The sequence below is a fragment of the Saccoglossus kowalevskii genome, chromosome 6 (assembly GCF_978046115.1).
Source record: "Saccoglossus kowalevskii chromosome 6, keSacKowa6.1, whole genome shotgun sequence".
Lineage (NCBI taxonomy): Eukaryota > Metazoa > Hemichordata > Enteropneusta > Harrimaniidae > Saccoglossus > Saccoglossus kowalevskii.
Window position 1 is genome coordinate 37,525,318 of NC_140646.1, and position 12,072 is coordinate 37,537,389.

General features: G+C 37.9%; 2 protein-coding genes across 2 annotated transcripts in view; one reads left to right on the forward strand and one right to left on the reverse strand.

Moving 5' to 3' along the window:
• Window positions 1-1,464: 1,464 nt before the first annotated feature.
• LOC100369619 (UPF0598 protein CG30010-like) lies at window positions 1,465-4,183 on the reverse strand. Its single transcript, XM_002735091.4, has 3 exons — window positions 3,992-4,183; window positions 2,546-2,594; window positions 1,465-2,287 (listed from the first exon to the last, which is right to left on the reverse strand). The coding sequence occupies exons 1-3, from the start codon at window positions 4,136-4,138 to the stop codon at window positions 1,806-1,808; spliced, it is 678 nt and encodes a 225-aa protein (XP_002735137.3). The 5' UTR covers window positions 4,139-4,183; the 3' UTR covers window positions 1,465-1,805.
• Window positions 4,184-4,439: 256 nt separating this feature from the next.
• The window catches only part of LOC100369470 (katanin p80 WD40 repeat-containing subunit B1-like), a 32,791-nt gene continuing 25,158 nt past the window's right edge, over window positions 4,440-12,072 (forward strand). Inside the window, exon 1 of the mRNA XM_006816920.3 lies at window positions 4,440-4,700. Coding sequence (XP_006816983.1) covers window positions 4,670-4,700 — 31 coding nt within the window. The 5' untranslated portion in view covers window positions 4,440-4,669. The remainder of the gene's footprint in view (window positions 4,701-12,072) is intronic.

Consider the following 12,072-nt stretch of genomic DNA (forward strand, 5'->3'; position numbering starts at 1 on the left):
GACTACTCTTTAATGAAACCCTACAACATAGCGACAATACTCCCATGATGCATCTCAAGTAACGACTACTCTTTAATGAAACTACAACATGGCGATACTCCCATGATGCATCTCAAGTAACGACTACTTTAATGAAACCCTACAACATAGCAATACTCCCATGATGCATCTCAAGTAACAACTACTTTTTAATGAAACCCTACAAAATGACGTACTCCCATGATGCATCTCAAGTAACGACTACTTTTTAATGAAACCCTACAACATGGCGATACTCCCATGATGCATCTCAAGTAACGACAACTTTTTAATGAAACCCTACAACATGGAGACACAAGGAGAATATTGCCTTGTTATATAATGTTATTTCGTCTTTCTGCATCCCAAATGCATAATCATTAAAACACACAAACATTATCACCCCCCCTAAGAATTCTTTTAGTTGTATGAGCCCAAACATTAAAGTGAGATCACACAATGTTTTTTTGATTATCCCCTATGAGAACAAAAAAAAAATTGTTTCTACTTCTTGGGAAGTAGAAACAAATTTTTTTTTAAGAGAATGAACAGAGCTTGTCATCTTGGAATGTGCATCTAAGCTGGACATCAGAGCGCTTTGCTAAACAGGATTTTCACTTGGATACATTTCAGCCATGTGTAATCGTAATGTGAATACACCAGTGATTAATGTGCTCTTCTGGGATTTCAAAACTGAACTTCGACTTTGATTTTTTATCATGATATATATTTTATTCTATATTAAAGCGAGAGGGTCGTCACCTACTCTCTCGCGGGAGTCCCAAGCGATGATAACAACACACGTTAAAAATGCATAGGCTCAAACGCAAACGCTTGTGCTATGCCCATCTGAAGCATGCGCAGGTGACTCCCCCGCTTTAAGCATGAAACAAATCCAAGCTGCATGTAGATAAAATGTAAATAGGTAACAATAAAATTCAAAGAATCAAGCATACAATTGATTACTGCAGGGACATTCAAAGCACTGCATTTAATAATTTAATCAAAATTTCAAATATTCACAGATATGTAATAATGCTAACATTCAAATGATTGGTGAACTAGGCATGCAGGTTCCATAATTGGCCTGCTAAAATAAGAATGACAGTGTACACATTAGACAAAATATAATAACAATGTTTCAATTGAAACATACAGAATTCCATGTAAATACTATGTGTTCATCAAAGTCAAATATTGTTGAATTTTAGCTGACATTTTAATTGTAAAGAAATAGTTCCACTTTTGTACAAAATGCAATCAGCATTTATTACATCGCAGGTACAACAAATTACAGCTTGAAATGTTTTTTTTGTAAATTATTCTGAAAACAATACAAATCAGAGAAAAATAAACCTACTTAGAAGATTTGTGAACACACTTGTATTTGGAAAACTTTGCATTCAACCATTGTCCTGCAAGCACCATGGACTTTTAAAAGTTAAAAGGGTATGCAAAGAAATTCAAAGAATTCATTGTAAATATTACCAGGTTTGTTGATATACCGGTATGTAATCTGTCAATAATGTTCATACTCATAGTCTAATTCTTGTATTGTGAAAACATAATATAAAGTGACTGACATTGAAAGGGACTACTGTATTAACTTTCTCACCCAAATTGTTCAGTGCTTTTTTTTCTTATATTCTTCAAATCCTAAATTTAGAGCCAAAAGACAAAATCTGAGTCAATTTTCAGTTTTTACTCCAAAAATTGTGTGACCTCATAAATATGGTCAATTCTCAAAAGTATGAATGACAGTTACACTAACTAATCATTTAATTGGCTTACACATTCGCCAACTCCTTACGTTCCTCATCTGTCATCAGCTTCCAGAGTTCATTCGACAGAGTGTAGCGCTTCCCTTTCCAGTGAAAATGAGTTGGTGGAGCATACTCCCCTGCCAATCCAAATTCAAAATGCTTGCTGATTTCAATGGCTAAGCTAGACTTGATCAATCCAACTCCACCTACTTTTAGTTTTGCTGGATGATAGACACGCCCACTTTGAGGTAACATGCACAATTTCTCAGGTTCAAACTTGACTGTCAGTGCTTCTGCAGTTCCTTCATATGATAATACATCATGTGTTTCTTCTGGATTATCAGGTGATGGTTTCTCAACAATGTGAGAGTAAACAATTGGACGATCATCGCACCGAATAAAGTTACGTTCAACACCACAAAGTGAGATATAGGGAAAGTGTTCAACGTAACGTGTTGTGTTGTTCTTTTTCAACTGTCTGAAGAAGAAAACCAAAAACTTCTTTTCTGAAAGTTAATTGATCATTCTAGTTTTAGTAGAGACCACTGACAAGCAATTAGATACACATTAATTAGACTAGTAAATAGTAAATAAATTGCTAATTTACTACCATGTATTTGACAAACATTCTTACACAGAAAGTATGTACATATCTACTAAGGCATTGTGATTGGTCAAGTTGTTATCAACAATCATTTGAAATTTATAAATGTATGTAAAAATTTGAAATGATTGCATGTATGTAACATTTGAAAATGAATTACCTTTAAAACAAGTGATGAAATTCTTCACTTTAGTGTCATCTAAAAAAAGCTGAGGAATAAGATAATATATATGATGACAAGGAGTTATAAAATAAGTGTGTGGAACTTGGATATCCTTATATGGTGATAGGCAATGAAAATTTCATTTTTTTTACCAATGGCATCACAGAATGCAGTGAACACTTGGAATAGTTGTATTACATAAATAGGCATGATTGAGGTCATTGTCTTATTTAAAAAAGCCAAAAACAAGCCATGCTCTTCAAATGTGAGAGGATCAACACTGACAAACACCCTGAGATGTACACCAGTGCTTTTTTACACAGATTCACTTAGTATTTCTGGAAAAATAATGTTTTGTGATCATCTTGCAAATTGTGTGACTTTCAATTGGATTTTCATCACCATATCACACCAATGGTTACCCTCATCTTATAAACCATTGATGATACACTTGCACAGGCATAAATATACAAATTTATAAACTCATTCAAATCTAAAGAGAACAATCAGATTGGGTAAGCATGTGCCTCCTTCCATTCTGCTAAACACTGTCTAAATCAGAAAGAAACTAGAATAGCTTATGAGCCTATGTACACACTACTATAATGAGTAACTTTCTTTGCTTATTTCAGAGTAGCATAACTTTTTTATTTTTTATTTAATAGTTAAGGTGTTGAATACACTCATTTTATTATCCATGGATGTTGTTCCCAGTAATGTTTTACTGGACTCTATCCACAAAACACATATGTCATTTCAGTTCTTGAAGTTCACAGAGACACCTCGTTGAGTTTGCCTTCATGCTTTTCTAAAAATACATATTACCAGAGGTACATTACTTGGGGTTTGCAACTACGGTGACATGATACCAAGATCCCGTTTCAATATTGCTCTCGCATAAGCGTTCCAACTCAGAAAAATTTGAATGCGCATGCCTGAGGTAACTAGGATACAGAGATGTCCAGGTGGATCAAAATAGCTGCTCACGATATGACGGATTACGATAACTATATTTTCTGTACATTTTCGATGTATTACATTTTTTTACTATGAATGTGATAATACATGTTATATTGTTTTATTACAAACTGCCTATGTCATGTCATCTCAGAAGGTCGTAGCATCAGTCTCGCTATCTACGAGATGAGACCTGAAAAGGAACTTGACATGATGTCACTATACAGTACTATGCGCGTTGCAAACCCCAAGTAATGTATCTCTGATATTACATGTATTCCTAATTGTACAACAGTGAAGTTTAAGCCTTACAGTTTTTTAATTTTGTTTTCAAATTAATCATAAACATCCACTGGTAATTTATTCAATTAAAACAATGACAGCGAACAACAAGAAATACGAAATTTGAAATTATAAATTTTCTCCTCCACTCTCACTCTTAAAATGGTTCATCCCTAAATGATGAAAAACGTGAGATTGTGTTACCTGTCCTTGATGGTCGATATAGTAGAAATATTCTCGAATTGTTGGAGAAGGTTCTTGACCCTGTATATAATGCAAGCAGCGAACGTGTTGCTTGGCAACACTTGTCAATTTCCAGCGAATCATCATCAACTGAAACGCGCCTCGCATCCGCCTATTTTGTTTTTGTCAACTTTGACTCTCTCAGTCTCCGGAAGTAATAAATTCTGAACATGCGCAATAAGTTATGGAGGTAATATGTAACGTAGTCTTTGATTGGACCCTCAGAACTATTGAATTTTTATAAAACCCCTCCAGAATGTTGACGAATTCATCATAAGTACCACCATTAAATTAATTTGAACCGTTTGAACATTAATCTAGAATAAAATTGCATTTTGTTTTGTTCTTTGGTAAATGTAATAAATAAAGACAAAAATAGTATCGGACAATTGACCAATTGGAAGCGATGTCTCATAGTACCCTAGGAATTGGGTGTACGAAAAGTGGCTGAAATACTTACAGTGCTTGTTCATCGCACTTTTTGGCAAATACGTTGGGAAGAACCAACACGCTTCTTATGTAGTGTTCTTACATAAACAAATCGCGGAAGGGGGTTGTCAGATCTTCATCTAATCCACCCAAACACATCAAATATAACAATTTCCCTGTGACCGAGCTGTCCCGAAGTAAGATATAAAAATGGCGGCCACGAAGAGAGCATGGAAGTTACGTGAGTTTGGATTTTATTCATTCGTGAAATACTATTTAAGAAACTTATTTTGTACATAAACAGTTTAATATCTGATACTACAGTTAATTCTCTATCTCCCAAAGGGAGTATGACCTTTCTGGCCAATTGTGTATAGTTTTGGTAGAGCCCTGATACTTTGCGTTAACTTCCACTTTAACTGACAAACTCATACACAACTGGATCAGGTTACACTTGCCTACTCAAATATAACTGGGCCAAGTACACAACAGATAACAACTGATATGGAGTGGCTTGCTGACAACCTAAGTACAATTACATAGTACAGAGGCACAGTCATGAACAATTGGATAGGCTTGTAGGCACACATAGTAATCTATGGTGTGTCTTGCTGAGCACATTCATGAACAATTGGACAGCACACACACACAGTTATTGACAACTGAGGCGTTGTTCTGTGCATTTAAAAAAACTGGCATGGAGTATTATTTATTGAGTCCTATTTGGTCTGGTTTTCAGAAATATCTAATTACCTAAAAATACACTGATTAGTAGGTATATATATATAATATTCACACTGCACTGATTCATTAGTCCTGCAAAATAAAGCATACATGGTCAGTTTACAATTGCATAAATATCACCCTACCCAACACCACCCACCACCCTTGGGCCCATCCTAACAAAAAGTTCCAGCACTAATTTCTAAGCTGTCTTCTTCTTGGTCTTCCCACTCTTGGTCTTTCTTGATTTCTAGGATCTCTGCCATCCCACCTTAGTCTGGCTTCTGCCTGATCCTCTTCATTATACTGGGTCTCTTTGTACACAGTTGACTTCCCTGTAGAAATATGGTGATAGGGCAGGAAGCAGTCCCTGCAAAGGTGAATACTGCATCGGTTGCACTTGTAGCTGCTCAGGTGGTAGCCTCCACTCCTTGTCTTTCTATTTAGTTTGATACACAGCCTACAACAATGTCCACGTCCTGCCTCACGCACCAGTGTGTGCCCCTTGTAGCTGTCAATTGATGGCTGTGCAGTGACAAGCTCTTTCTTACGTGAAGAGAAACCACCAACCAGAGCTATACCAATCTTTAATTGATAAGATTTGTGTGTCAGATTGGCATTGGTTATGGTTTGATAAATTATCCAACTGTTGGTCAAGGCAGTGTCCAACAAATAGAAAAATACATATTTCCACCACTTGTGGGTTTGGCGTTGTGAGGTGTAATATGCCCTCAACTGGTTTGCTCTGTCTACACCACCCATAAACTGGTTATAATTTTCTATAACCTCAGGTGCTGGCACTGTGTAGGTCACTCTTTTATGCGATTCTTTGTTTTTTACATATCTTACAAGTCTCTCTCCCCTGGTCCTGAAACCTTCCTTGCATGTTGTCAGAGCAGTGAATAATTTTGAGTCTTTCCATACGACTACAACCAAGTCTCCTTTCTGTCTTGAGACAAATTGACCCCTCTCAAGCCGTTTTATCCTTTTACTGTCAGGATTCTTATCACTTGCCTTTAGACAAGTTGGCATTCCCTTCCTGGTTGGCCGAGTACTGCCAATAAGGAATGTGTGATGATTGTTTAGCAGAGTCATTGCCAAGTCAGGACTAGTGTAAAAACTGTCTGTATATAAAATATGATTGAACCCTTGTACATGGCTGATCATATCAACACACAGATCATGGGTTTTTCTATCCCCTTTTCTATCAGTAATGGCAGATACTGTCATGAATCTGATACAGCTTATGTAATTAGAGACTGCATCTGCAAGTACATAAACTTTAAATCCCTTGGATCTTGGTTTGCTATGAATAAATACGGTTGGGATACCTGCTTTACTCCCCTTATAACCTATGATAGCTTCATCTATTACTATCTCTTGGTGGAGATTATAAGAATTTTGGGAAGACTCCATAATTTTGTTTAGGACTGGAAGTACTTTATACATTGGTTCCCGACTTTTCTCAATTCTACGTCTCTCAGGATCACTAATATTTGCTGGATCTTTGTCAGCATCATTGCAGTGAAAATACTGAAGTATTTTTTGAAATCGATTTCTACTCATTGTTCCTGCTATAAATTCATTCCTAAGAGCAGTCTGGTTAGACCAGTAGTCCCCAATTTCCATCTTTGGATCAACACCCATCAAGATAAGGATTCCAAGAAATGCTCTAATTTCATCATCTTTGACTTCATGCCAAAATTTATCTCTCTTGCGTTTTCTGAGCTGGCTCCATTGAGCATATTTGTTTGTCTCACGGCGCAGTTTTTTAATCAGATATGTAGGAAAAATGGTATGAAATGCTTCCAGGACACTTGCATTCTCATCCAAAGGAACATTGGGGCCAGGTGGGTCACCTGTAAATTCCATTGAACCAGTGTGACGTTTCAGGTGTGATGACCACCCTTCATCATCCTCACTTTCAGAACTGTCATCAGAACCAAGGTGCATGTATTCAGTTGGCTCCTCATACCTGTGGCCTCTTTTCCATGTGTCTTCAATTCTTCTGACATTTACATTTTGTCTTATTCTCCTACGTGATCTCAAGGTAAGCCCTTCATGCGGGTCTTCATCTGACACTACATCTTCCCCAGAAGATGAGGGGAAACAATGGTCACTACTGACTTCCATATCTTCCCCTGACTCCAGGCAATCATCTGACAGGTCATTTTCTTCACTGACGGCAATCACCCTATCATGTCTCTCATCATTGGTCTGTTCATTGCTTCTCTCATCTCCCCCAATACTGGCCATGTCCTGTGGTGGTTCATTGCCAACTACTGCCATGTCCTGTAGTGGTTCATTGCCAACTACTGCCATGTCCTGTGGTGGTTCATTGCTAACTACTGCCATGTCCTGTGGTGGTTCATTGCTAACTACTGCCATGTCCTGTGGTGGTTCATTGCCAATTACTGCCATGTCCTGTGGTGGTTCATTGCCACCTTCACTAGTGCCAACTACTGCCACGTACTGGGGTGGTTCACTGTTACCTTCACTCGTGTCAACTACTGCCATGTCTTGCGGTGGTTCATTGCCAACTACTGCCATGTCCTGGGGTGGTTCACTGCCAGTGCCACCTTCACTAATGCCAATTACTGCCATGTCCTGAGGTGGTTCACTGCCACCTTCACTCGTGTCAACTACTGCCATGTCCTGGGGTGGTTCACTGCCACCTTCACTAGTGCCAACTACTGCCATGTCCTGTAGTGGTTCATTGCCAACTACTGCCATGTCCTGTGGTGGTTCACTGCCAACTACTGCCATGTCCTGCAATGGTTCAATTTCCTGTGGTGTAGATGTACCACTAAAAGGAGTGGCTCTACCACTATCTGTATATCTTAAATGTACCCTGTCTTGCAGTGGGTCACTGTCACTGACATCCATTGCCATGTCCTGCGGGGGTTCACTGGCATGTTCAGGATTGCAAACCACTGGCATTTCTTCTGGTGGTTCACTAGGTGTAGATTCACCACTAGAAGGGGTGGTTCTATCTGTAAATTGTAACCTGCTGCCTCTCCTTGTCCTGCCACCAGAATTCATTATACGTGACTCCTCATTGCTGAGTTGCAAGGCAGCCACCTCTCTAAGTGACATTTCCAGCTCCTCACACACTTATGCAAAAAAAGAGAAAAACTTGTAAGTATAAAGTATTTAGCCCAAGGTCAATTTTGTGTATCAAAAATACATCAACCATATGGGATTCAATATACTTTAACTACATGCCAGTTATTTCCCCATGCATCAGAAACACAGCCAATTGTGACTAAATGTTCCTATTAGCCCAGGCTAACTATGTCATGAATAGTTAGAAGCATTGCCAGTTACATCTACATTTGTTTAAAACACTACCCAATTGTACCTCAGTGGGCCCAGTACAATGTCTAGTTGCTACTCACTGTTTTTATCCATAGTGCCAATTGTGTTTCAATGTACCTTCAAATCAGGCCAGTTGTATACTTGTGTGTATACATATACTGCCAATTGTGTTCTAATGTGTTGCCTTCCATCCGTATCCATAGTGCAGTTGTTTCTCAATGTGCATGCAAGGCAGGCCAATTGTGTTCTAATGTGTTCAAAACACTGGCCAATTATTTCCTAGTATTTCCACTGATATAGCCAACTGTTACTTACTGTTCTTATCCATAGTGCAATTGAGTCCTATTGTGCCTGCAAAATTACTGAAAACCATGTAAAGGACTGCAAAAATTCTGCCGATTTTCCCACTTTTTGAAGACGATGTGAAGTATGCCACTGTAGATTTAACTGCCTATTTATAGTTCTTCACACGCACTAGCAGTAGTACTCAAGGCCGACCTGATATGTGATACCAGGCCAGATCAAGTTTCACATTTTTCAGACACAGTGAAAAACATCTGGGGCTTATACCCTAGCATAGAAAAGAGCACTGAAACACAGTTGGCTAAAAAAGGGTAACACATATTTTTTTTTCTGACATGACAATTGAAGCACATTTGGGAGGTTCAGGATTAAGCTCCCACTAACATTTGTGCGACATTACTAAGTGTCAATATTTATTTGTGACTTGTTTAACTTGACTTATGTTGACAGTTGCGATGCGACGACATCGTCAGGTTGTAGCAAATCGGAAGTCGTGTCCACCTTTTTTGGATTTCAGTAACACTTAATTAGATTTAATGAACATTTTCTGACAGTGTTTATTTGTGCCCAGTGAACATGATTGATGTTGTACCTAGCCATTATTCGGACCACTATGGTGTGCGCTATAATAAATTATCACCAGTTCATTGTCTGCATAATGACAATAGTGCATTGTATTACTGCCAAAGAAAAAGCCATCATCAAGCAGTATTGCAATATACTACTGTAACATACTTTATTTTAGCTGGAATTAATTTGTTTTGTATGGAGTTTATTTTCACTGATTCTTGATGAGTTGAATGTAAAAAATAGGTAAAAAGGTATATAGTGCTTTTTGGAAAAGCTGTTTACAAAATATTAGTTCATTCATCAGAGTGAGAATTAATGTTTATTGTGTCATTAACAACTGGTGTTAATCTGAGAATACCATCCTTAGGAGCTGGGAAAAGAGTCAAGGAAAACTAAAATGGTGACAAAGGTCAAACGCATTGTAATGCTAATTTGATTTTCCGCTTGTTAGTTGACACAAACATGATTTTTTGAAATTTCTCAGCAATAGCTACATAAATTGAAACCAAAATGTTATTGGCAAGACAGTGACGACCACTGAAACGTAATTGAAGGCAAATAAACATGTGAAGCATAAAAACTGTTACGAGTCGTAGCGTAAAATAGGGGACTAAACCATTGTTTACCTTTGAGGGGAATGGAAATTACTCACTTTTGAAGGTGAAAACTGCTTTTATGCTGTGAAAAAATGAAGACCTTGAATGTTCTTTATGTACTTTAGTACAATGTTACGCTTTTAGGTTGATGCACTGTAAGCTAGAGTGCACACACCTAAGTGGCAGTCATTCAGCAAATGATTAAGCTGCCCAGACATTTTCCGTGTCAAAATCGCTAAACTATCTGTTTTTATGCAATCTGGGAAGTCCGAATTACTAAACAAAGGCCAGGACGACGAAGCTGAAATATCCAATAACCAACACATACCAAAAATTATATCTCAAATGTAAATATTCATGGTATATTTAAAGTCTAACTGGACTGAAAGTAATTTGTTAATACTAAAATATCGTTCAACATCTTTATGAATAATTAATCACATTATGTAAACCCTAGTGATGTAATTTGAAACATGCTATATACATGTATGCATGTGTATAACAGGACAATGGTTCATTATTTATTTACCCAAGGCTTTCTGAAGTTTATGTCATGCATCGCTAGTCTTGTAAGTATGTGATGCATTTTGCACATAAATGACGCCATTGATAGAATATTTCCAAGAAGACTGCTGCTATTGCTTAGTGCCTTTCATCCAAAATGGCAACTAGCATCACAATGTTTGCAAAATGTTGATATATGGTTTTCATGGAGATTTTGAACTTGCATTCACAAGCCCTGGGGTAGGAAAGTCTTCAAATTTCTGAAAGTTCTCAGATTTAATCATGTCTGCCGTCAATATGAGTAATCTATACCATCAAAACGATGCTGTTTGGTTGCCAAAGCTAGACTTAGACCTGTTAATGATATTAATAATAGTAATGTTAAAGTTGAATAACCGGCAAACATTCCCGATGGAAGGCGTGACATAGATCTAAGAGTCTTATCAGAAACCCTGAAAGGAGGTTCATTTTGTCAGCTTGTTAAGTTTAGGTAGAATTTGTTCAGAACCAAGGTGTGGTCTAGTGAGTATCCTGTACATTGACTGCTTTCATTATGGAATCCTGAACTCTGCTACCCCAGACCATTCGTCCCGGTGTTATCGCTATCGCCACACGAGACTCCAGCTTGTCTCCTATACAATTTTCCTTCCGCCCACTTAATTTTAATATTCATATGACCTTTGCACTGACATCGATAGCCAATCGCATTCGACCGCGGACGTCACTCTAAATAAACAACTGAATAAATTAATATACCATATTTGGAAGATAGCGGGTAAATTCAACGTTGTTGGTGTGTTCCTTCGGGTTCCGAAGTCGCACGAAACGAGTTCATGTTCCGTTATCTTTCGCAAGTAAAACAGGTCGATATGTATTAAACATGGCATTTGTTTTCTTGTTTTAACCCCCTTATTTACGCAAGCTTCCGTCGAAGTGGTGTTTTTTTCGACGATTTGTGGCATGTTGCAAAACGAACGAAACATTGCGGCATTCTTAGCGGTGGATAAGGGATCGACTATGTCGTCACATTTATGTCTCGTTTGAAAGAGAATAAACAACCGCTCAGAAAAATATGTTGCTAATATTTAAGTGCGGTGCCTTGAAATCGCCTGCCCGACGTCCAAATTTCAAAAGGATGTTCGATTTGCAATGACGACCGTTCATATGTACTAGGCGACGTTACTAATTACTACTAGGGTCGGTGTTTGCATTAACAATTATAGAACAAAAGATCTGCAAAGCGGTGCTTTTGTCGGCGATTTTGTCAAAGGGAATATTGATAAAATGTTGCAAAACAGAATCGCGAGTTAGGTGAAAAATTGCGCCGGCGGCATTCTCAGCGATGTCAGTGTACTGGAACTAACTCCAAGTTTCGTTGCCGCATTCACCTGATCCTCAATTAGCGCAACTAGCGGTGAAATTACCAGTATTATTGGGTTTGGATCTAACCCTAGTTCTTTGATGACAAGTGGAAGAATTTGGAAAATAAGCGATTTTCCGAAACCAGTCGGCAAAAAAGCGACAGTATCTTTCCTGTTACATATAGCTTCAATTGCGGACAATTGTTCTTCTTTGATAGAGTTGATGCCATCGATGTGT